The sequence below is a fragment of the Dinoponera quadriceps genome, unplaced genomic scaffold, assembly GCF_001313825.1.
Source record: "Dinoponera quadriceps isolate SergipeBrazil2010 unplaced genomic scaffold, ASM131382v1 scaffold566, whole genome shotgun sequence".
NCBI classification, from domain to species: Eukaryota; Metazoa; Arthropoda; class Insecta; order Hymenoptera; family Formicidae; genus Dinoponera; species Dinoponera quadriceps.
This window is the reverse complement of record NW_014555972.1, coordinates 5,012,444-5,033,873: the sequence shown is the minus strand read 5'-3', so window position 1 is coordinate 5,033,873 and position 21,430 is coordinate 5,012,444. Positions and strand designations below refer to the sequence as shown.

The 21,430-nt window shown below is 39.0% G+C and overlaps 7 protein-coding genes across 10 annotated transcripts; 3 read left to right on the top strand and 4 right to left on the bottom strand.

Moving 5' to 3' along the window:
* The first annotated feature begins 524 nt into the window (after positions 1-524).
* Positions 525-4,404, top strand: LOC106746338 (kynurenine formamidase). Its single transcript, XM_014622872.1, has 8 exons — positions 525-692; positions 1,422-1,515; positions 1,749-1,850; positions 2,720-2,854; positions 3,000-3,078; positions 3,369-3,560; positions 3,794-3,929; positions 4,025-4,404. The coding sequence occupies exons 1-8, from the start codon at positions 675-677 to the stop codon at positions 4,181-4,183; spliced, it is 915 nt and encodes a 304-aa protein (XP_014478358.1). The 5' UTR covers positions 525-674; the 3' UTR covers positions 4,184-4,404.
* Positions 4,405-4,457: 53 nt separating this feature from the next.
* On the bottom strand, positions 4,458-8,138 carry LOC106746336. Its single transcript, XM_014622868.1, has 5 exons — positions 7,938-8,138; positions 7,612-7,739; positions 6,293-7,421; positions 5,429-6,121; positions 4,458-5,327 (listed from the first exon to the last, which is right to left on the bottom strand). Exons 2-5 carry the CDS (start codon positions 7,660-7,662, stop codon positions 4,483-4,485), a joined length of 2,718 nt encoding a protein of 905 aa, XP_014478354.1. The 5' UTR covers positions 7,663-7,739; positions 7,938-8,138; the 3' UTR covers positions 4,458-4,482.
* A 728-nt stretch (positions 8,139-8,866) lies between these two features.
* LOC106746337 (putative tRNA (cytidine(32)/guanosine(34)-2'-O)-methyltransferase) lies at positions 8,867-11,027 on the bottom strand. Of its 3 annotated transcripts, none has more exons than XM_014622871.1 (6): positions 10,839-11,027; positions 10,221-10,459; positions 10,069-10,138; positions 9,766-9,968; positions 9,273-9,667; positions 8,867-9,186 (listed from the first exon to the last, which is right to left on the bottom strand). In XM_014622871.1, the coding sequence occupies exons 2-6, from the start codon at positions 10,339-10,341 to the stop codon at positions 8,890-8,892; spliced, it is 1,086 nt and encodes a 361-aa protein (XP_014478357.1). In that variant the 5' UTR covers positions 10,342-10,459; positions 10,839-11,027; the 3' UTR covers positions 8,867-8,889. The 3 variants fall into 3 exon arrangements, with proteins under 3 accessions (XP_014478357.1, XP_014478355.1, XP_014478356.1); XM_014622869.1 differs by having other exon boundaries at positions 10,221-10,448; positions 10,854-11,027; XM_014622870.1 differs by having other exon boundaries at positions 10,860-11,027.
* A 244-nt stretch (positions 11,028-11,271) lies between these two features.
* Positions 11,272-13,094, top strand: LOC106746341 (40S ribosomal protein S23). The gene is made up of 3 exons (XM_014622874.1): positions 11,272-11,376; positions 11,968-12,127; positions 12,792-13,094. The coding sequence occupies exons 1-3, from the start codon at positions 11,373-11,375 to the stop codon at positions 13,057-13,059; spliced, it is 432 nt and encodes a 143-aa protein (XP_014478360.1). The 5' UTR covers positions 11,272-11,372; the 3' UTR covers positions 13,060-13,094.
* A 105-nt stretch (positions 13,095-13,199) lies between these two features.
* On the bottom strand, positions 13,200-15,348 carry LOC106746340. The gene is made up of 6 exons (XM_014622873.1): positions 14,957-15,348; positions 14,707-14,765; positions 14,170-14,295; positions 13,928-14,089; positions 13,610-13,798; positions 13,200-13,521 (listed from the first exon to the last, which is right to left on the bottom strand). The coding sequence occupies exons 1-6, from the start codon at positions 15,162-15,164 to the stop codon at positions 13,375-13,377; spliced, it is 891 nt and encodes a 296-aa protein (XP_014478359.1). The 5' UTR covers positions 15,165-15,348; the 3' UTR covers positions 13,200-13,374.
* Positions 15,349-15,532: 184 nt separating this feature from the next.
* Positions 15,533-18,504, top strand: LOC106746383 (probable cysteine--tRNA ligase, mitochondrial). Of its 2 annotated transcripts, XM_014622953.1 has the most exons (8): positions 15,533-15,828; positions 15,996-16,291; positions 16,381-16,579; positions 16,779-17,044; positions 17,116-17,252; positions 17,658-17,780; positions 17,953-18,216; positions 18,305-18,504. In XM_014622953.1, the coding sequence occupies exons 1-8, from the start codon at positions 15,608-15,610 to the stop codon at positions 18,338-18,340; spliced, it is 1,542 nt and encodes a 513-aa protein (XP_014478439.1). In that variant the 5' UTR covers positions 15,533-15,607; the 3' UTR covers positions 18,341-18,504. The 2 variants fall into 2 exon arrangements, with proteins under 2 accessions (XP_014478439.1, XP_014478438.1); XM_014622952.1 differs by having other exon boundaries at positions 17,953-18,379.
* On the bottom strand, positions 18,408-20,100 carry LOC106746384 (ribosome production factor 2 homolog). The gene is made up of 5 exons (XM_014622954.1): positions 19,967-20,100; positions 19,710-19,842; positions 19,167-19,606; positions 18,875-19,019; positions 18,408-18,800 (listed from the first exon to the last, which is right to left on the bottom strand). The coding sequence occupies exons 1-5, from the start codon at positions 19,987-19,989 to the stop codon at positions 18,591-18,593; spliced, it is 951 nt and encodes a 316-aa protein (XP_014478440.1). The 5' UTR covers positions 19,990-20,100; the 3' UTR covers positions 18,408-18,590.
* Positions 20,101-21,430: the final 1,330 nt, after the last annotated feature.

Here is a 21,430-nt window from a genome sequence, read left to right as displayed (position 1 = left end):
TAAAGAATATCATGTAAATGATGCATAACTAACATATTATCAGTCTCGATAGAACTGCTATCGATGTGTTATTATGCAACGTTAAGACTTCTGGGTCACTGCAATTGCCCTTGTTTGATAATTATCGAAAACGATAATTCTTCGCACAAACACTTGCGAATTTAGGAATAATAATAAATATTCAGGAATAATATATATATAATATATTTATAAAGGTAAACGCCACATCGAGAATATCCTTATCATGAATCTCTTATCATGAATCAATAAGAAATTACATATGTATACATAAATTTGTATTACTTATCGAAGCAACGTTTATATACGTGTCGTTCAATTTAGGCTTCTTCGTTGGTCTCAAACGACAGCGGAACTATTAACAGAACGCTATGCTGTTGCAAAAAAAGAACTACACGATTAGATAGCTTGTGTACACATATTAACCAATAGCACCGCCTTCTTTTCGAATTGGCGTATGTGAGAAGCGTATGTGAGAGGCTGTGACGTTTTCACACGCGACTATAGAAAGTGCATGCAACGCATTCCCAACGCACACTCAAACCTCGAGAACAGTTGTTAACGAGCCTCGTAACGAGCGACACGACGCAACCATCTTTCGCAGACGGCGATACGCTTCTTAAGGGAGACTCGCAGAAGAAGACCGAAAGCCGAAAATGGGAACGATCTCTCGCGTAAGTATAAATAATAATTCTCCTCTCAAACTCTTGACATTTCTCCGAATGAAATCCCATTCAAAACGTGAGTTTGAAGATTCAGTCAAAGCGACGGTAAGAAATACCGCCGTCCGGAATCGCAAGAGTGAAATGGCTGATTCGAATCGCAAGATGGATTCTTAACGAGCGAACGTTTCATCGAATAGAAAGAACGAATTCGTTCCAGCGAGAGTAAAAATTCGCTCCGAGATTTAAAATGAAGATATTCACTCGATTTAGAATGGAGAATTCTCACTCAATTTCGATGAATGAGAAGTGTCACTCGAATTCAAGTGAGTGTTTCAGTTGATCAGAGTGAATTCATTTCAATCAGATTCGTTCGGTGATTTCGAGTGAAGAAATCAGCTGCGTTCAGTGGAAAAAACAATTTAATCAGCACTTTGCACTTTACCGCCGGTAGCAGCGCAGCGGAAATATTTGTTGCTCATCAGCTGCTTCTTCTGCTGAACACAATCATTCACTCGACGACGATTCAGCAGGGAGAATCTCTCGCTTACTCAATTCGTACGAATGAGTAGTCGCTTGAATTCGAGTGACTATTCAGCTGTCACTTTGTTTCTCGGGTGGAATCTCACTCGAGGAAGTTTCAAGGGGAGAGAATAATTCATTAATTATCGCACTTCTTGCTGTGCGATGTCAGAATGATAGAAAAATGCGATAACGCTGCTGGTTATTCGTTTGATGCAGGAGGAAAAAGAGCGACTGTATAGCCCGAGCGAGTGGAGCAAGCGGTATAAAGCTGAGGAGCTGGTAGAGCGATTCTGGAAATTCTGCAAGGAAGGTGACAAGTGTTTTCTTTTTCCGCGAGAACTTACGAAAAAGACCCCGCGTAAATTTTCTCGCGGGTTTTCGAAGCAATCGTCGCGACGAGTCTCACTTAAGAAAAAAGAAAGGAAATTTTCTCGCAGTCTGCGAGATATTGAGTTTCATAAGATTTGCACGATCGATTTGACGGAAGAATGCGCCCGGTGTGATTCAATCGCTGAATGTCATCGTCCCCCTTTGCTGTTACAGTTACGGAAAAGGCTAGGAAAACCACCAAGTGCGAACTTAATGTGCCATATGGCGCGACGGAACGTACGAAGTACGACGTTTACGGCACCGATTTGCCTAAAGGTATGCATGAGAATCTCAGTTAACGGGAGAATGATGTTAATTTTGCAAGAAGAAAAAGAATGAAAAAGAAAAAAAGGAGAAGACAGACAAGGAACGAGAAATGCACGCGCAAGATTCACTCAGGGCATCGGTCGTACAATTTACTCGCATCGTGGGGGAAAAATCGAATTGTTAACTCTTTGCACTCGAAGTTTTTTTTTCATTCATATTACCAGCAACTCGAAGCAATTTCAGTGGAAAGATCATATTCACATATAAGTAAATGATATGCGCATTAAAAGAAAAGTCATTGTTGTATGTTATTGTTTTTTAATTTTGTTAATTTGTTAATAGTTGTTAATAGTTTGTTTTAAGTTTGAAGACAAATTTTAAATGGCTCCGCTCCGGAGCCCTCGAGTGCAAAGGGTTAATAAACAAGACTCCGCATCCGCTCGCAAGATCGGAACGATCGCTTTCATTCGCGAGATCCAGGATCTGCGTGTGTTCGATTTACAACTTCTCTCTTTCGAGAATTATCCGTTTACAACTTGCAAATTTATGCACATCCAAAGGTCTTCATTCCGAAGACAATAGAATGCGCAAAAAGTGCGTACGCGATAAAAATTTGCATATGCACCGTTATGCAAAACTAGCAATAATTTAGACAAATTTATGTAAATTTATACACATTTAGACAAATTTATGTAAATTTATACTTTGTGCGGGAGAGATAAACTATTGTTACAGATAACGCTGATATATACATTCGATTGTTATCATTTATTTTTTCCAATGAGCTATTGAATCGCGTTTAGACCTCCCGACATTATTCTTGTTGATTTAAGGCGCGCTGCGTATTCTCCGTATTGAAACCTTATCGTGTATTTCAGACGCGCCGATACTCGTCTTCGTCCATGGTGGATACTGGCAGGAATTCAGCAAAGACCTCGCCGGATTCGTGGTGCCACTGTTCGTTAAAAACAGGATTAAAGTGATAACAGTTGGATACGACTTGTGTCCGGACGGTGAGGGGGCGAGAAAGCGTTATATGTTACCGCCACATTTCTCGAAGTACTCCGCGAGTACTCGACTAACTGCGAATTAAAGAAAATAGTAAATTAAAAAACAATCTTTCAGAGCGATGTAGTTTTTCCTCTTCTTTTGTTTCAGTCAAAATAGGGGATATCGTGGCGGAGATCAAGTCGGCGGTCGCGCAAATACTGAAATATGCAGCTGATTCCGGTTGCAAGTACGTAAGCTCGACAGAAGGCTATGCCGGTTGTACAATACGAAGCATTCATTATCCTTCCATACGCTCGCTAACGCGCTTGAATTTCAAGTCTTTCACCGTAGTTCACGTCACGTTTTTAGCAGTCATTAATATGTAATACACAGCACATTTGCGTTTATACATATTACGCGGACAAAATGCACCGAATAGGCAAGTCGAATACTTAATGTACAAAGATATGACGTGTGAGTAGCGAACGTGTTAAGGTACCAAGACAGTACGTCTAACGATACGAATCGCACACGTAGGTCCGTCTGTGTCAGCGGACACAGCGCCGGGGCGCACTTGGTAGCATGCCTTTTGCACGACGACGACTGGATCCAACGCATGACGCAACAAGGGTACTTCCCGCTGCTGAAGAGGCTCGTCCTGATATCCGGACTTTACGACATAAAACCTCTCGTCGGTGTCAGCCATGCGGCCGCCCTCGATCTTACCGAGTAAGCACTGGTCCTCCGTACTTTGAAAATGAGCTTTACTTTCCACTCAGCGATACTAGTCGACACAAGCATCGTCCTATCTTCGTTTCTCACTGGAACACGGAAGCGAGACACGATGATACTTGTTGCGTCGGCCTGTGTTACTAAACGGAAAACATCCAATTTGTCAATTAGATGCAGGCATACATATACACTTTCTTTTTCTCTCTTTGTTTTCACGCATCGTGCTTCAGCGAGGTGGTCGAGAAGTTAAGCATGTGCTGCTTCGATGAGCCGAAGGAGCGCCGCATTCGCGGCTTGAAAGTTATCGTGACCGTGGGGGATTGTGATTCACCGGCATTCATGGATCAATCGCGCCAATACGCTCAGGTAAGGACAGCCAGATATCGAACGTCGACATGTTATCGACGGTCCAAAAAAAAAGTAATAATAATAACGAAAATCGTCGCATATCGTTACTTCAGAAAATCATCTCACTAGTGGACAACGTGGAGTATCTCCTGCTTCCGGATATCGATCACTTCGATATCGTGGAGAATCTCCTGGATCCCAACTACGCTCTGGCCAAGTTGTTACTGAACTGTTCGCAGCCGGACGCTCGTTCGTCGAATGCGACGAAGTGAATACGAGGGAAACCGTTCGTCGCTCCTGCGTCGCGCCAACGTCTCTTTTAGACAATACGCATGTGCTTGTATTCTTCTTTTTGAAAAAAGTTTATTATAAGGATTGTGTTACATATATACATATATATATTTATTATACGTACGTACATACATACATATAGAAATATATATATATGTATATACACGCGTACATAGATCTTGAAGAGAAAAGTATCACTTAACATCATGATTAATCAGCTAGGTTTTGTGGCGGCGTAACAATGATCTAGAAAGATAACACGCGATGTCTCGTATGTATGTCATTTGGGTATTATCAACGGTAACGCGCGCACTTGCTGCTGCTTCGGGATCACCTTCCGGTCGGGCTGCTTCATGACAATCGTCTTGGGGAGGATCCTTATGATATCGTTGCGCTTCACGGTCTCGGGCCGCTTAGCGGGCCCCTCGCTCGTCGTCGTGGTGACGCTTGCGTTCTGCAGCTGACCCTGTCGAACAGTACTGGCAGTTTGTGTAGACGGTACTCGGATTAGCTTGGACGGCTGAACCTCGCGCACGGGCGCGATAATCTCGCCGGTTCGCATGTCTACCTTCAGGTAATTGTTCGTGATGTTCTGCACGCTGATGATGTTGCTGCCCGTCGGCAGTATCAATGTCTGATGCTTGCTTCTTAGAGGAACGATCTTGTTACCGAGCTGTATCGTGAATTTAGTAGCACCAGCTGACGCCGGCGCTGGCTCGCTGGACTCGTCCGTTAGATCGATAACGTCCTTATTTTGGCTGCTTGTCTTTGGTGTGTTTTCTTGACCGGAACCTGACTTGCTCGTTTTACCTTGTCGGCCATCGTCCCAGGTTGTGGGGGGTTTCGCGAATGAGCGCACCCGCAGTAAAGGCTGCCTCTGCGCATCGTCCGCAAGCTTGTCGCCTGACACCTCCGTATTCAACACCTCGGTTACTGTTTCCTCCGTCGCTTCCGTCACCTCTTCTTCTACGACTGCCGTTGTTACTTTTACCTTCGCGATGTCTCCCGTTATTATCTCCGGCGCGCTCTTCCTTAGCACCTTCGTACCGTCCTTGGATATCACCTCCGCCGCGGAATCTGTTATCACTTTAGACACATCCTCTATCATCATTTCGGCTACGTGCTCTACAACATACACGCAAAATAGAAGTATATACGATCTTAATTTGGGCCAGACTTCTACCATTGATCCTTCTATCTTTGGGAAAATTTAAGCGTTCACGAACCTTCAGTTTCACCAGTGGTATCGGCGCAATTTGTCGTGGAAGTCGGTAACGAGTCCTCCGGCGTTTTCGCAACCGTTCCGATAGCGTTCCGTGATACTACAATTGCTCTGCTCACCTTCTCTTCTATGATAACAGTCTTACTCTGACTTTTATTAGATACGTCACTCTCTCTTGCTGAAGTCTTCGTTTCTGCTCTCTTGATGCATCTTTCTTGCGGGACACTCGTCTCGATTTTACCCGGGGCAATTCTGGACGTATCTCGACTCACGTTCGCAGGACTCTTGCTTCTCTCTGCGGGCAACACGTCGTTCGGTATTATTTCGTCTATGTTTTCGTCACTAGTGTCAACTTCAGTACTTAAGGTATATATCGATTGAGTATCGTTGTCTTTGTATTCATCCTTATCATCGTCATCCTTATCGTAGTCATCCATATCACTCTCGTCTTCCGTAGTTGTTCCGCTATCGGCAGCTTGATCCTTGAGTTCTTCTTGTTTCTTCGTATACTGTTCGAATACCGCGGCTAGTCTTTTGTCACCCTCGATACGATTGTGAGCTAGTTTTTGCGCTAATACTTTATCTTTTATAGCTGGGTCTTCTTCCTGGTTCTCAAGATATAACGAAAAAGTGTCCCAATAATCATTTCGTCTTGCGCGTTGTAGGAGTTCTCCTATTTCGACAAAAGCCTTTTTCGCTGCAATACATACAAATGTAAAATATAATTTCATATGTAAATGACACGAGATTTGTGAAAAAAAAAAATATATATATATATATATATATGTACCTTACATCATAGCTTAATATAATAATCATCATCAAAATTGTTAAAATAAATTCGAAATTGTGATTACAAATGTCTTACCTAAGCTTTTCTGTTTCTTTTTATTTAAACTCAAGTTTCTCCTATCATTACACCTACTAACACATTCTAATATGTCCCTGTAATCGGGGAATATCAAATTGTTTGTAAATGATCCCAGTTTCTTCCCATTCTTCAGCTGATTTCGTTTAGAAATCTTCGAGTTAATAAAATTTGTTATTGCATGGTCCACAGCAACAATTTGAGTTGTACTTATATTTTTCGGGCGTAAATATGAACGTCCGGCATCAACATCGCATCCGGTTAATTCGCAATATTTGGAATACAATTCCACCATTTTCTGTTTATACCTTTCCATTTTTATATAATTGCTATCGGCTTCATCGTCAAAGTCAACTTCCGCCTCTTCAAATTTCTTTATTTTTATCTCACATTTCTTCATGGCCGTCCTTATAATTTGAATCTTCTTCCTTGTTTCACTTTTCATATACGTATCATCATCCTCATTATCCTCTGATTCCGCTGTATTATTGACTTTGTTCGCGGCGTAAGAAGTAGAGGGTATTGCATCATAGGCGATACTGTTATTAGTTGGCTTTCTTCTTGACTGTTCTTTAATCATCTTCCTCATCTCAATCAGAACTTCCTCTATGCACACATATAATAATCCCGAATTACTATTTACAATGGCCTCACGCTTGTCATTTAGAAATAAGGCAAAACTTTTTGATCCGGCATAAACCGCGTCTAGTTTCTCATAGTTCCTTTTCAATCTGTCAACTATCTTGACCATATCGCCTTCGTGACTTTTCGACAAGCACAGGCTTATAAATTGAGGAAAGATGTCGTGTGCGACGTATGATATCTTTTTTCGCTCTTTCACAACCAACTTTGGCATTTCAACTGTTACTTCTTGCTTCTTGTTTGATTGTAAGATACAATTAGGCTTAGCAAGGCTGTTGTCGTCTACTTCCGATGTCTTACTTAATTTCCTCCTCTTTTCTGCATTACTGCAAGACAGAGATCTTACCGCTTCACTTATCTGTGATATCTTCCTCTTGAAATGATTTTCCTCCACTTTCTCATCATTGCTGGGTGAAATGTCTGCCTTTGTTTGCAAACTATTCCCATTCTCTGCAGATTTAAGAAGGGATGATTTCTTTTTGTTTTCCTGCAACAGAATACATACATATGTGTGAATCAGTCAACTTTGTGAGTGAAACATCGATGTTCGTATCGATTCTAGGGCAGTCTCATTGCCAAAGAATTTAGTTCGGCCTTTCCTCCAAATTGAACACGATAAAATCGTAGTTGTACGAAAGTACTCGGTAAGTGGAACAATCAACGCGCCATTCGCTCACCTTTTGCGAGTCCGACTCATCGGAAGAGATACAGATGACTTCCATTTCCATTATCTCGCCCGTGTGTACGATAATCCGTTAAATGCTCTCATAAGCGTAACCTAAATGTTACACGCGCGAACAATCCTCTGTCAAACGAAAACACAGCAACGATCATTTACCGTTCTTTCTTACTGGCCGCGCCTCCGACCACATATTGGCGGTTCGCGACTCGCGCAGTAGTGTAGTAATTCGACACCTCGCTCGGAGGAAAGATATTTAACAATTCTACCACGAGCCAATACAGCTCGCAGCTACAAAAATGCAACACAAATGCGGGTACACACCTTCTCTTTTGTAGTAACTTAAAGGGGTTCCAGACGTCCAAATCTCTTTCTCGAGAAAGGAGGGGGACAGAGTTCCGCTACTCGTCTCGTACGCAGTTATATCGCGCTATCTTCGTGAATGATTCGTCGAGATATATCGGCGAGAAATTTGGTGAACCCGTACTTCAGCAACAGATTAGTGCGAGGCCAACGAGGTGATTATCGCAGATTAAACAATACGTAGCGCNTATATATATATATATATATATATATATATATATATATATATATATTGAAATGTTCCTAACTTGTGAGAAAGATTATTGGTCGATCGATAGGGAAATTCGATTCTACAAACCGCGGCCCATATGCAATTAGACTGTTAAGGCTGATATCGTGGAGGATTCATACTAGATCTATTCATGTTGCTTGCACTTTTGACACTTTTACACCTAACGCCCGTTGCTCATTGGCCTCTCTTTAAAAAGAAGAGCTGTCATTGGATATCGCTCATTAGGTGTGTAACGGGCATTAGACGCAAAAGTGTCAAAAATGCAAGCAACGCAAACCTTTTATGTTACTAACTAGGGACCCTAAAAAGTGCAATTTCCTATTGGATATCAGATCGTCGGACAACGGAGGCAAACAGATTACGATTGCATTGCAACTTAACCAATCAGAGCAAGATTCACTAAACTCAAGTTTAGTGAATCTTGCTTTAATTGGCCGAACTTTGCTGCGCGATGAAATTAAGACGCGTATTGCAAAACGTACCTAACGATCTGTGTTACATATATCGAAAACAGAGATTCACTCAAGAGAAATTTAAGTACAACACATTTTTGCGCATTTATTTCATAATTTTATCATTGTTCTTCGGAAGGTGCATATTTTTCCTTTAAATCCTTCTTGTATTTTTTCATCTCGCGAATAACATAACACGTGACAACTGTGGAAATATCTTTGTAGAAATTCAATTATCTCTGTTTTCATCAGATACGTATAAATTTTGTAACGCTTCTATGGGTGCTTCTTGGAGAGAGACGTCATCTTGCTCTTGATCCTGTCGCGTTGCTCTCGCCTCTGCACTTATCTCGGCTTGACACTCCTGCAAAGCTTCCCTCTTAAAGGCAGAAATTTCGTTCTCGATTATCACGCTAACGTCGGCCATGTGGAAGTTTCTGTTCCTCGACAGGGACATCACTTCCTCGTAGGGTGGTGCTAAAGGAAGCTGCACTGGCTCGCGATACTTGTACTCCTCTCCTTTGTGCTGAAAGCATTACCAAGCGACACAAGGATTGAAAAGAGGCGATAAAATATAAAGATAATAGAAATACGAAAGCCGAGGAAACTCACGTCCAGTGGATAACTCGTGTCGGAATCGACCTGATTGAAGTCCCCGCACACGACAAATGGGACTATAATCCTGTTGACTCCCGTGAGCTTGTGGAAGTCGCATGGCTCGTATGTCAGCAGAGGATTCATCATGTGCGGCTCATAACCCTCTGGCGGCGAGTATTTCTTGCACACCATAAAAGCCTCGATACTCGAATTGCGGGAACTGCTAGGTTTCGCGCAATACACGTAAGGGAAGAACAGCCTCAGTTGAGCGAATAAAAACGACATATCTTTGGCACGGAAGATTTTCGCAACAAATGCACCGCCAGGTTTCAGGATGTGTGTGGTTATATTCAAAGCAGCTAGCAGCAACTGCGATTGGATGAATATGTCCATATCGTGTAGACCAGTCACTGTGAGAGTTTACAATAAATTTGTTAATCACATATATATGAGGATAAATATATATTCTATTAAGGGTTCGGAGAAAAAGAATAGCACAGTTTTGTACCATCAGGTGCTCCATCGCATACGACCAGATCTGCTTGGGTGTTATTAAAGTGCGCTATGATCTGTTTTGCTGTATTGGTGTTGGTAATGTCGCCTTGTAGTTGAATAACTCCTTCCAAAGGTGCCATTGCTTGTAGATCAACTGCTATAATTTTGGGAGGAGATATATCTGATTCTCTTTCTAAGGCTTTCTTATAGTTCTCACTATAAAAAAGAAATATACAATATGTAACACAAAATAAGGGAGAATATTATGAACTTAATTTCTCACCATTGGACAAATTTATATTACAATGGAGCTTACTTCAACTTGCGAGCCAAGACCTGACTCCAGCTTCCAGGCGCAGCACATAGATCCACTGCTTTGGATACGCCTTTGGAGAAGCAGCATAAGAATTAAACAAAAAAAAATGACAAGGAAAGAGGAGCAAGTTTATTGATTGCTGTTGTACACACCTTCAAAGATTTGGCATTCCTCATCAATTTGGAGTAATTTAAAAGCACTTCGTGCTCGCCATCCTTCTTCCTTAGCTTTTCTGTAATATATGTCACGTTTGTCTTTTGACGTTTTCCCCATCTCTGTGATGACACTTTCCAGAAATCAAGTTTTTGTTGTGGAAATGTGGTTGCCACGGTATGGCTTTACTTTATCGACCTCTATATGTTGTCTTCTGAACGTAGAGTCTGGAAAGATCCTAGATGATTTTAACAATATAAGAATAAACAAAAATAAAATGACTGTATGTCAATGTGGCTTTTGTAAGTTCCAATTCAAGTGAGAATGATGATGAACATATACAATTTTTCTTGATGAGGAAAATATTGAAGGAAACTAAGAGTAAAGAATTTTACTTGAAATTGTGATTTACGCCTATATAGTAGTGAAGAATATTGTTTAAATTCTTTGATTTCTTAGTCGTAGATCACGTTTCAATAAAACTTTTGCTCCCGGTTTTCTTCGATATTTATTCATCTCGCCGAGAAAAAGTTCTATATCTTCATTACTCTCACTCGAAACGGAACTTAAAAAAGCCATATTGAACACTGTCATTTTATTTTTATTCTTTTTTGTACTGTTATTTGGATTACAAATACTGCCTGTCAGCTGCAAGCTGTCGATTTTTGCTGATTATGATGGCTTTGGAATATTCTCTCTCTCTCTCTCTCTCTTTCTTTTGGTTACGGGAAGCTCGGTGGCATTCCTCCCACACCATTTTCACGCTCCGGAACACCTTTCGGTTTAGTTTAGTGGCTGCCAACATCCAGAAACAAAAACAAGTCGAGCTGGCTCCGTTCGGAATACACCCTCGGAATACGCGGTTTAAAGCCCGTATCAGACTATGGATTGGGGATTGTGATCGAATTGAATTTGGCCAATCAGTGCAAAGTTAACTAAACTCAAGTTTAGTGAATTTGAGTGAATTCTACACTGATTGGTCCAATCTCAATTCAATCTCTATCTTCAACCCATAGTCTGATACGGGCTTTATAGGAGTTTGCACTCTATCTCCAATTCTCTTCATATGGTGTGTGACATATCGCGTTCGAGCCACTGTTGAAGTTCACGCTCTTTCCTTTCCTCGAGGTTCCTGAAGCGGTCCGAGCAATATGGGTATGTTATAACATCAAACTATTTTGCGTTTGTTGAAAAAGATTTCTGATAAAAATCACCATTTTTCGGGAAAGATTTTTCGGTATATTTCGTGCAAATCTATGAATATGTGCGTGAGAGTTGTCTCTTTTTTTCGCTGTAACGTTCGTTACGCGTGCCGCAAAGCTCGCATTTTCTCACCATAGCTATCTCGATTAATAACGATAATAAATCAAGAAAAGTACAGGTTCAAAATTCTTGATAGATGATCAATATGAATAGCTGTAATATATTAAATAGACAAGAGATAATTACGATTTACTATTTAAAGATGGACCACGTGTCGTTTGTGTACTTGTAGGTTATGATTACGATTCGAGACTATTGGTTATCAGAGCGAGAGGATAATCCGAAATATTTTACAAATCTATTCGATCGATTGTGTTATTTTACAGTCATCTTTTTATTCCAATGCATTTTGCAAGAATTTTGAGTGTATTCTCTCATTCCTATGTCATTCATCAAGATGGCTGCAATCGGGTACCTTGCCGTATCTCTAACCAACGCAAATACACTCATGCATAACCTAATTTTCTCTTTTTACATTGTAAGGTAAACCCAGAGGTCTTCGTACGGCGCGTAAACACGTCAATCACAGACGTGAACAACGATGGAATGATAAAGACTATAAGAAAGCACATTTAGGAACCAGATGGAAGGCTAATCCGTTTGGTGGTGCCTCTCACGCCAAAGGCATTGTCCTGGAAAAAGTGTATGCAATGATATGTTCATATTATAGTTCATAGAAATTGAATCTGATTTCACAGTCATATCGATTCACTAATGAATTTCCTTTTGTTCTCCAATGAATAAATTAATAAATTAGTAAATTAATTTAATATCTGAGATAAATTTAAGTTTTTTAATCAAGAGAAATTTATTTTTATTAAATACAACAGTATACCGTTTACCTTTTTGAATTTAAACTTTAATTGTGTTTTACATTTTACATTGACCTCTAAACATGTTCTGCAGTATATCATTTGTTACTCGAATGTCTCTGAGATGATGGTGTGTTGTGGTTCATTTAACTTGCTTTCTGACATGTGAATATTTACTTACGACTGTTGTGTTCTTGAAATTTTATTATGATTTATTGCGATACCACTGAAGAAGATCCAACTGATCAAAACATTTTGTAAATTTGAAATATTATATATTAAATTGTTCCAGCTAATATCTTTTTCACTGCATTTAATTTTTTATCATCACACTACATACCTGTACGTAGGTTCTTGTAGATCTTTTAATAGAAAAGAAACTTCTCTTGATTGTGAATCATTACAGCTGCTGAACTTTTTTAATTCCTTGTCTTAAATTTCGCAAATTGTACTACATACATTTCTGATCAATGTTCTTTTGTTTTGCTCATACAGAGGAGTGGAAGCTAAGCAACCGAATTCAGCAATCCGTAAGTGCGTGAGGGTACAGCTCATTAAGAATGGTAAGAAAATTACTGCATTTGTACCAAGGGACGGCTGCCTCAATAATATCGAAGAGAACGACGAAGTTTTGGTGGCAGGTTTCGGCCGTAAGGGTCATGCCGTCGGTGACATACCCGGAGTACGGTTTAAGGTCGTAAAAGTCGCAAATGTATCATTACTCGCACTTTATAAAGAGAAGAAGGAGAGACCCAGGTCTTAAATAAAAAAAATAATAAATCGTCGATTCCCGATATATTTATATTCCTGTATTATTATTCCTGTATGCATCAAATTTACTTACAACTATTAGTATAAAAACTAATTAGAAACATATATAATAATTTAATTCTTTTCTATTATCAAGGTGTGCATCATTTTGAGCAATTCCTAAGGAAACTTCCTGCGATGCTCATCATAAAAATTCGAAAACTTGCAATTATACTTTTTATATATTACAAATGTCTGAAATATCGTAGGTTACGAGTGACAATTATACCTACATATACACTGGATTGTACAAAATATAAATACAAAATTAATCGACATTGTCGGTCAGATTCTGGTTTTCAAGCTCCTCGTTATAAATAATTATGTCTTCGATTGTCGCGTTTAATGGTGTAATCGTCTTGGGTAATCTTTTTGTCAAATCCATGTTCGATATCTCATCTTTCGCCCGCAGTATCTGCAAATGCGATTATGTTATGAAATATATATGTATATACAGAAAACGACATAGCGAAATTATAAATAAAAATATACGAGATTCGTACCTTCTTTAAAGTGAAAAAATTGGAGCATATTTTCTTAATGTCTGAACTAATAGAGTCAACAACGGTTTGGTCCAAGTTCCTGGATTGAAACGGCCATGATGAAACAGTCTGAAACGCTTCTATGAATTTTTCTTCCTCTTTATTAAACAGTGCATCTTCTTCCTCTCTGCTAACCAATCTATCGTTAACCTAGAATAATATTTACATAAAATACACGTCAATTTATAGAATGTTTACATAGGGGTGTTTATGTAAATGCACATGCAAACAACTGACATAGCATCTTTCAAATATCATTAATATGATACTTTGTTGTACCTCCATATATGTGTCATTGGACATATTAGATTTTGTATCTGCACAGTTACTGTCGGACAATTCCTTCTCACTTTCTTCAAAATATTTACTCGCTTCGGCATAGTTCAGTTTTGACTTAAGGATTGACCGACAAGGTGTCTGGTCAACGCCATCCGTATACATCTGAAAGCATTATGGCTTTATGCATTTTATTAATATACTGACATTAGATAAAGTGCTGCATTTCCTCGATATTTTCATACTTTAACAATATCCATGATTGACTCTTCTTCTTCATTTGCGTTAACAGGAAATTCCATGTGTACTTTCCTCGTGAAATCCAATAATAATCTTAAAGTTGGGAGCTGCTCCTTCATCGAACATTTACCCTGTAAATGTAAAGTAAATGATGCAAAGTAAATTATTGTTAATATATGTTCTTAACCCTCCAGTCGCAATATTTTTCATCGAGGAATGGTCACAATGTATCTCGCAGATATATTACTTTCCATATTATTTTTCTTTGCTGCTTCTTGAAACAATGTTTCTTTTATTAATACTTTGTTAATAGACCAGGCACTAAAATATATAAACAACAGTGAAGAACAAAAAGAACAAATACTGATAAGGACGAAATCGACCTTGAAGCTGTAGCAACAGTGATATGTTGCAGTCTGAACATGTATCTATTGGATATTGTGACTGACAGAGGATTAATGCATGTGATTTCTTTAAATTAAATTAAAAATTGCTCAATTCTTGCAAACTATATATTTTAACGAAACATTATTTCGACATACCAACAATACATCCTTGTTATTGCAGATCCCAATTTGAGTATAGTATTCGAACAACTGATCTGAAAGGATATTTACTTGTCAGAAGAAGAAAGAAAGAATGTTTACTTGTCAGATTGCTTCAGCAAATGCTGTTACTTTCTCACACTTTACACATAAATCCATCGTGAATTAATAAATAAGAAATACAACTTTAAATACAGATATCGAATGAATGCAACAAATCACAATAATCGGGAGGAAGCAGAAATACCTTCCAGAGCAGCATCCTTTAATTTTCTCAGTCGATCGGCGATGAGTGACGACTTCTCCGTCAGAAGCCACGAGAGAAGGCACACGCGATTTTCGCCACTGAGTACCGTCGCTCCTACATCCTTCGATTCTACATTACTGATATGTGGATATCGTAATTGCGACAAAACGTCGTATATACTTGCCATAACATCGTGCACGTTACTCATAGTGGTAAGTTATATATCCGTACTGTAAAAAAAAACCTAAATATTCGATCTGCAGAAATTGTATATGGACTTTAATTGTCTCAATTTAGATATTCATGTTTCGCCATTCCGCAGAAACATTATCAAGTATAAAACGGTACTGTAATCTGTCAAAGAAATTGTTTTGAAGTTTCAAACAGAAGACACGAACGACAAAGTTCGAAGACAATACTCTCAATTGTCCGGATGAGATAAATCAGAAGGTCATATACGCAACGTAAGTGTCGGTCCACAATAGATATTTTAAGCCTTGAGAAATTGACCAATCACAGTCGATTATTCTCTTCACGTTCGACTGTAGCTGGTCAATTTCTTAAAGCTTAAAACACTTGTGTAGATCGGGACTTAACCTCTCCTTTCAAAAGTGTTTATACCGTATTGACCAAAGTGAATATTCGTTTATCATGCAAAAATTAATGCGAGTGTGCAAACGTTTCGTAAATACCGAAGAGAAATTTCGAGATAGATCGCAATGGATTAAACCAATTGGCCATGAAACCGAGGTGACTGTGTACAACCCGATAACGAGGTGCAAGGTACCTTTGATTTTGACAACAAGGAATACCTTGAAATGGTATATGTGCGGTCCTACGGTGTACGACTCGGCGCACATTGGACACGCAACGTAATAAAAAAATGCATTTAATATAATTTTAAAATGTTCAAGAAGACAACTCGAAAGAATATTTCGGATACTACTTGTAATAAATACATACGTTATCCTTCTTTTAACAGTCCGGATAACGAATCACGAATAACAATCTTATGCGTAATTGTTATTATTTCTTTTAGCACATACATAAAGTCAGATATCATCCGTCGAATACTGACGGATCACTTCAACATAGACGTGTTGTTAGTAATGGGCATAACAGACATCGATGACAAAATAATCAAACGTTCCATTGAGAACAAACAGAATTTCAAGACTTTGTCGAGGCATTTTGAGATGGAATTTTTGGAGGACATGAATAAGTTAAATGTTCGTAAGCCGTACATGTGCTGCAGAGTTACGGACTATGTGCCACAAATTATCCATTTTGTTGAGAAACTTATAGCGACTGGTTATGGTTATGTCGCAGAAAATGGTATGTTATTTATCAACGGATGTCTTGGTTCTTGGTAGCCATAGAAGAAAGATGGTTTTTAGTTAATTTTTATCCGTCATGTCTTACAGGATCTGTCTATTTTGATACAAACAAGTACAATAGATACGGTAAACTATCGATTCCCCTTCCTGACACTGGACACCCGTATAAAAAGTCTGCTTTGGACTTTGCTCTGTGGAAAGTGGCGAAAGATAATGAACCCTCCTGGAAGTGTCCATGGGGTCATGGTAGGCCAGGATGGCACGTGGAATGCAGTGTAATTGCAAGGTAATCTTGAAAATTAATTATCTTAGTACTTGAATACCTGCGTAACGCATTGCAGGGTTGTGATTACATTTTTGAAGGCGAATCTTCTTGAGAACAAAGAATAACCAAGTAAATGTGGATATTTAGATTTCTTGGAGGGCATGTATGATCCTTTGTGTATGAAAACACTGATCTATATAGAAGCTTGTGTTTTTATTAGCGCGGTCTTTGGGAATTCTATAGATATGCACAGTGGTGGGATAGACCTGATTTTGCCACATCATGAGAACGAAGAGGCACAATCTTGCTGTTACCACGGTGTCGAGCAGTGGGTGAATTATTGGCTCCACTGCGGCCACCTGCATCTGAAAGGCGATGTGAAGATGTCGAAGAGTCTGGGGAACACAGTAAGCATACGTGATTATCTCGAGAAGTATTCGGCGAATCATCTCAGAATGGTCTGTCTACTTTCCCACTATCGAAATGGTACATATATAAATCTCAGTCTTGATTTAAATCTCTTTGATCAGCGTGTAATCGACCGAATTTTATTGCAGGACTTGAATTCACGGAGAAAATTAATCAGAACGCGGTGATCGTAATGAAGAAGATTGAGAACTTTATAAGTGATTGCAGCACTTATGCCGCGGGCAAATTGCAAACTGGCGAGATTGACGAAAATCTCCTGCTCACTGTAAGTTAGTATATCATTCTTGACTCGAAATACTGTCGCATTTTTTGTGTGACGTTTCTGAAAAATGTTGAATAATTAATTTCCTACTTTTTCTGGAAAAAAAAATTATTCTGGAAGTCTCTGATTTTTTTTAACGAATATGAAATCGTGTGACAAATTCCGTTATATGTGAAGAAAATTTCGAAGTTTGTTGGAAATTTTCATTATTTTAGTACAGGCAAAGGAGAAAATTTGATTAATGCAGAAAAAAGTTCCTGACAAATTCGAAAAGATATTTTAATTTCTCTGAGAAAATCCATTTTTAGAAAAAGTCTAAAACTTAGAAAACAAATTTTCAAAATACACTCGCTCATTTTCTCATTTCACTGATAAACAGTCTGCGACAATAATTCGAACACTGTTTAGACTTGGCAAAATACGAGAGATAAAGTAGATTCAGCCCTGGCAGATGATTTTGACACCGCGCAGGCAATGCATGCAATTTTGGATCTTGTGAAAACAGGGAACAAAATGCTTCATCAGGGTGACGTGAGTTAATCGCATGAAAAATTTATGTTGTCAATAGTGAATATTATATTGAATATCAAGATATACAGATATATTATTAAATACAAAAATATTTAGCAATATTTGAACGCAATAGTACAACAGAGTGTCTGTACAACGTCGCATCTTTTCTGGTTTTATTTTTGAATCTTAGATACCGTCAACTGGTAAAATTAATGGTAACCATGTAAGCATCATTGCCGCAGTTTCGAATTACGTTTCAAGTACTCTTTCGAAATTTGGCTTATCACAATCCACATCAGCGAGCGACCGACGAGTTGAAGACGTCGTTGATCACTTTCTCAAATTCAGAACGGCCGTCAGAACTAGAGCACTCGAGAACCCGAAGAACAACGTTTTACTGAAAGAATGTGACAATGTGCGGGAGGAACTGTCCGCCTGTGGAATTCTAGTGAAGGTGCAAACTTTAGGCACACACATATCCGTCATAACCAATCCAACTTAAATATGTCGATAATCTCTTCTGTATGGTCATTTTATTACAGGATCTCAAAGACGGTTTCACGTGGAGATGGAAGTAGCATATAAAAACAATTGATTAACTCTACATTAAAAAAAAATATATATATATATATATATATATAAACGATTCTCTACTTATTGTAGATATGCAGCATCAAGAAGAGCAGTTGACAGTTTTACCGTATCGACTGTACTTATATAAAAATAAAAAGACTCTACACTACAAGATATGTCTTACGCAGGAAAATTAATTAAATAACATTTTTCTAGCAATTTATAAACTTTCAATACAAGTTAAAACAATCCCTTTTAGTTAGTTGGATCTGTAACAGTTTTGGGTTTCTTCGCGTCGTCTGTACTATTAGCGATTTTTCTCTTCCGACTACTCTTTGCCGACGATGTTTTCTTCAGGCCCTTCATCTTCCTCGTTTGGATGCTGTTGATATTTTGCGTCCCAACATGTATGCGGCCGTACGTAGTGCCAAGTGTATCTGTGCTAATGTTCTTCTTCTTCTTCACCTGCAATCATGATTGTAGTGTTAAACCAAATGTCTGTCTCCTGTACTTCTAACATTGACTTGTAGAAGCATTACTTTGAGTGCTTTAGGCTTCTTGCAGGCTTGCTTGAATAAATCCTCGGACGCGAACTTGTTACGTCTGCATACCAGGTCCGCGCGTGGTCCTATTTCCTCGAGTTCTATCCGAGGTATCCTTGTGTCAGATTTCTTCAGAGATATTCTAAAATTGATACATAAACTAACTACTGTTCAAGTTGACAAATCCGACATGTTCGATATATTTGAAATTAAATTTCTCCGAGACTCTTCGGCATTTTTAAGTGAAAATTTCGACACGATAAATCCAGTTTTATCCACTGCATTTTACCTGTAACTACGTAGAAGTATCTTGTTCTCGAGAGCCGTGAAACTTAAAACATGCTCCAAACCTTGCAGTCTGATTTTCTCAGCCACTTCACGTTGAAACATATCGACAATCAAATTCTTGATTCTGCCATACTCGTGGTTGCTCTCAAAGAGTTCACCATTGAAGACCAACAGCGGCTTTATTCCAGATGAGATCTTTTCGACCTTAAATTCTTTTAATCTCTTATAATTTTCGACTCCGAACTCCATCATATCTAACAATGTGTGTTCATACATTCGACCCATCACAAAATTGTGCGGACGTTTTTTGTTGTGCAATGCCATCATGAAAAGAGGTGCATTATATTTGGAGGCAAATTTTTCAATGGGTACGATATCCTCGAATGGTAATATGTCATTTTTCCTTTGCATCATCTGTATAGTGGGTTTCTTCAAATCGTACTGAGAGACAACAGTTCATATTCATTTATACTGACGACAAAAACTTTGGAATTTATAGCAAATGCTGAAATGACATGCATCAGTAACAATCATATGCGCTTACCAGATCCTTCACAAAGTCAGTGACTATCTGTGAGGTATGTTTACCTTTGAAGCACAAGGTTTCCTTCGCATTTTCCACCAATTTGGATTCCCTCCTCAATATAGCTTTTTTACCCTTATGCGTAGTTGGTTTCCTATTGCAACAAATTGTACAATGCACGTGCATATATTTCTAACGAAGACCAATATCACTTACATTTAGCTCTACGTGACACGATTGTCTATAAAATAAATGAATTTATATTTTAAATTACTTACACGACTCTTCTCACGACCCCCATAGCGACAGATTAGTCACGCTGAATTAATATCGTAAGTTCGTAATACTTGTTATAAAACTTGTCACCAGAAGAACCTCCTGTACTCCCGCAGCACTGAGTTAGATCTGTAATGTCTGGACTTATTTTGAAACATTAATAATATATTAGTATAGATCGGAGGCCGACTTATCTGATTTCAGATATCACTAGGTTAGGTATTCACCAGGTATAGATATTTTATCCCTATGTTACTAGATGTAAGTACGTGCGCATATGTATATTCGCGCATGTTAAATATTATAATTAAAATTATAACGCCGAAGAAACGACGTGTCGTTAGAGAGTCTTAAAATCGATGGATCAACTATAGACAAAAGAAACCGTAATCTCTCAATGCAATAAGGCATCCCGTCGCTAACATAAACAGGAGCATGAAACCTGAATCCAAACACCACTCAGGACCGACGTGATGACTCCATCAGCCAACCAGAAAACGACTCTTAGCGACAAAGCAACGTATAAAAACGCGCGCATTCGTTGAGAAGGCGATTCTTTTCTCGTAATTAGCTTTTGGTACTTGTGTACTTATATACTTTGGAATATATTAGTCGTAAAATCCGACTGTGTAGCAATTATTTTTGTCTACCCTTCATTTCTCGAATGTTGCGAAATCGAAATTGGAATCGCGGACCGCATCATCCCGCGCAGCGTCGGAACATCCGAGACCGAGCCAGGAGAACGAGCGGCTCTGATTTCTCACCAGATTCATCGATCGTTTCGCCAGACTCCGAAGACCCAGGGTAAACTCGGTGAAAAGCAGAGTGACCTAAAAGCGGAGTCATCACTCTGTTGACCGTCCACGTAAGTCACTGATTTTACTACTTTCAAATTTCCCTATATAGTTATCTATCGTGGACGTAACAGATCAATAATTGAATAAGCTGGACGCGCGTGCGCGACGATCTCTATTTTTTTTGAAACACCTATTCGCTCATTGAGGATGATATTACATTTAGGGAAAATGTTAGGGAATCCCAAGAAATTCTCTATCCGGCAGCCAATCGGCACACCCGACAAATTCGTACGACACATCCTCACAGAAAAGCAATAACCAATCAGAACTCGCGCTGGTAATCGATAGTTTCTGCTTTATCTACTGCTTACTACCAACATAAGTTCGCTGATTGGCTATTGCTCCTCTGCTTTTTGCTTTTTTATCGATGATACACAGCCAATGAAACGAACTTGCCATCCTTCTTGAAATCCAAATATTGATTGGCTACTGTTTCTTTTGTGAAGGTTTAAGGGATAGCCCGGGAAGAATCTAGGCCTGCGCCCACTGAGTACTCGGCACAGAGAATAAGAAAGACTCTTTTATTTCGTAGAGAAACACTAGAAGGATGCAGCTCTAACGGCGGGCTAATCTCCACTGTTCTTCTGCCGTACAGCGACAAAAGACTAG

Excerpts from the sequence above, each read along its gene's own strand:
- LOC106746341 (XM_014622874.1), top strand. Across the intron at positions 12,128-12,791 it reads GGCATTGTCCTGGAAAAAGT|AGGAGTGGAAGCTAAGCAAC; the intron begins GTATGCAATGAT and ends TTGCTCATACAG.
- LOC106746336 (XM_014622868.1), bottom strand. The coding sequence starts at position 7,662 with ATGGAAATGGAAGTCATCTGTATCTCTTCCGATGAGTCGGACTCGCAA. Across the intron at positions 6,122-6,292 it reads AAAGAAACAGAAAAGCTTAG|CGAAAAAGGCTTTTGTCGAA; the intron begins GTAAGACATTTG and ends TATGTATTGCAG. Across the intron at positions 5,328-5,428 it reads TACCACTGGTGAAACTGAAG|AGCACGTAGCCGAAATGATG; the intron begins GTTCGTGAACGC and ends TGTATGTTGTAG.
- LOC106746337 (XM_014622871.1), bottom strand. The coding sequence starts at position 10,341 with ATGGGGAAAACGTCAAAAGACAAACGTGACATATATTACAGAAAAGCT. Across the intron at positions 10,139-10,220 it reads GGAATGCCAAATCTTTGAAG|GCGTATCCAAAGCAGTGGAT; the intron begins GTGTGTACAACA and ends GCTTCTCCAAAG. Across the intron at positions 9,187-9,272 it reads ACACGAGTTATCCACTGGAC|CACAAAGGAGAGGAGTACAA; the intron begins GTGAGTTTCCTC and ends TAATGCTTTCAG.
- LOC106746384 (XM_014622954.1), bottom strand. The coding sequence starts at position 19,989 with ATGGGGGTCGTGAGAAGAGTCGT. Across the intron at positions 19,843-19,966 it reads GGGGTCGTGAGAAGAGTCGT|GAAACCAACTACGCATAAGG; the intron begins GTAAGTAATTTA and ends TTGTTGCAATAG. Across the intron at positions 19,607-19,709 it reads CTGACTTTGTGAAGGATCTG|TACGATTTGAAGAAACCCAC; the intron begins GTAAGCGCATAT and ends GTTGTCTCTCAG.
- LOC106746383 (XM_014622952.1), top strand. The coding sequence starts at position 15,608 with ATGCAAAAATTAATGCGAGTGTGCAAACGTTTCGTAAATACCGAAGAG. Across the intron at positions 16,292-16,380 it reads TGGTTATGTCGCAGAAAATG|GATCTGTCTATTTTGATACA; the intron begins GTATGTTATTTA and ends CATGTCTTACAG. Across the intron at positions 17,253-17,657 it reads ACGAAAATCTCCTGCTCACT|ACTTGGCAAAATACGAGAGA; the intron begins GTAAGTTAGTAT and ends AACACTGTTTAG.
- LOC106746338 (XM_014622872.1), top strand. Across the intron at positions 1,516-1,748 it reads CTGGAAATTCTGCAAGGAAG|TTACGGAAAAGGCTAGGAAA; the intron begins GTGACAAGTGTT and ends TTGCTGTTACAG. Across the intron at positions 1,851-2,719 it reads CGGCACCGATTTGCCTAAAG|ACGCGCCGATACTCGTCTTC; the intron begins GTATGCATGAGA and ends CGTGTATTTCAG.
- LOC106746340 (XM_014622873.1), bottom strand. The coding sequence starts at position 15,164 with ATGAGTAACGTGCACGATGTTATGGCAAGTATATACGACGTTTTGTCG. Across the intron at positions 14,766-14,956 it reads AAAGGATGCTGCTCTGGAAG|ATCAGTTGTTCGAATACTAT; the intron begins GTATTTCTGCTT and ends ATATCCTTTCAG. Across the intron at positions 14,296-14,706 it reads ATAACAAGGATGTATTGTTG|GGTAAATGTTCGATGAAGGA; the intron begins GTATGTCGAAAT and ends TTACATTTACAG.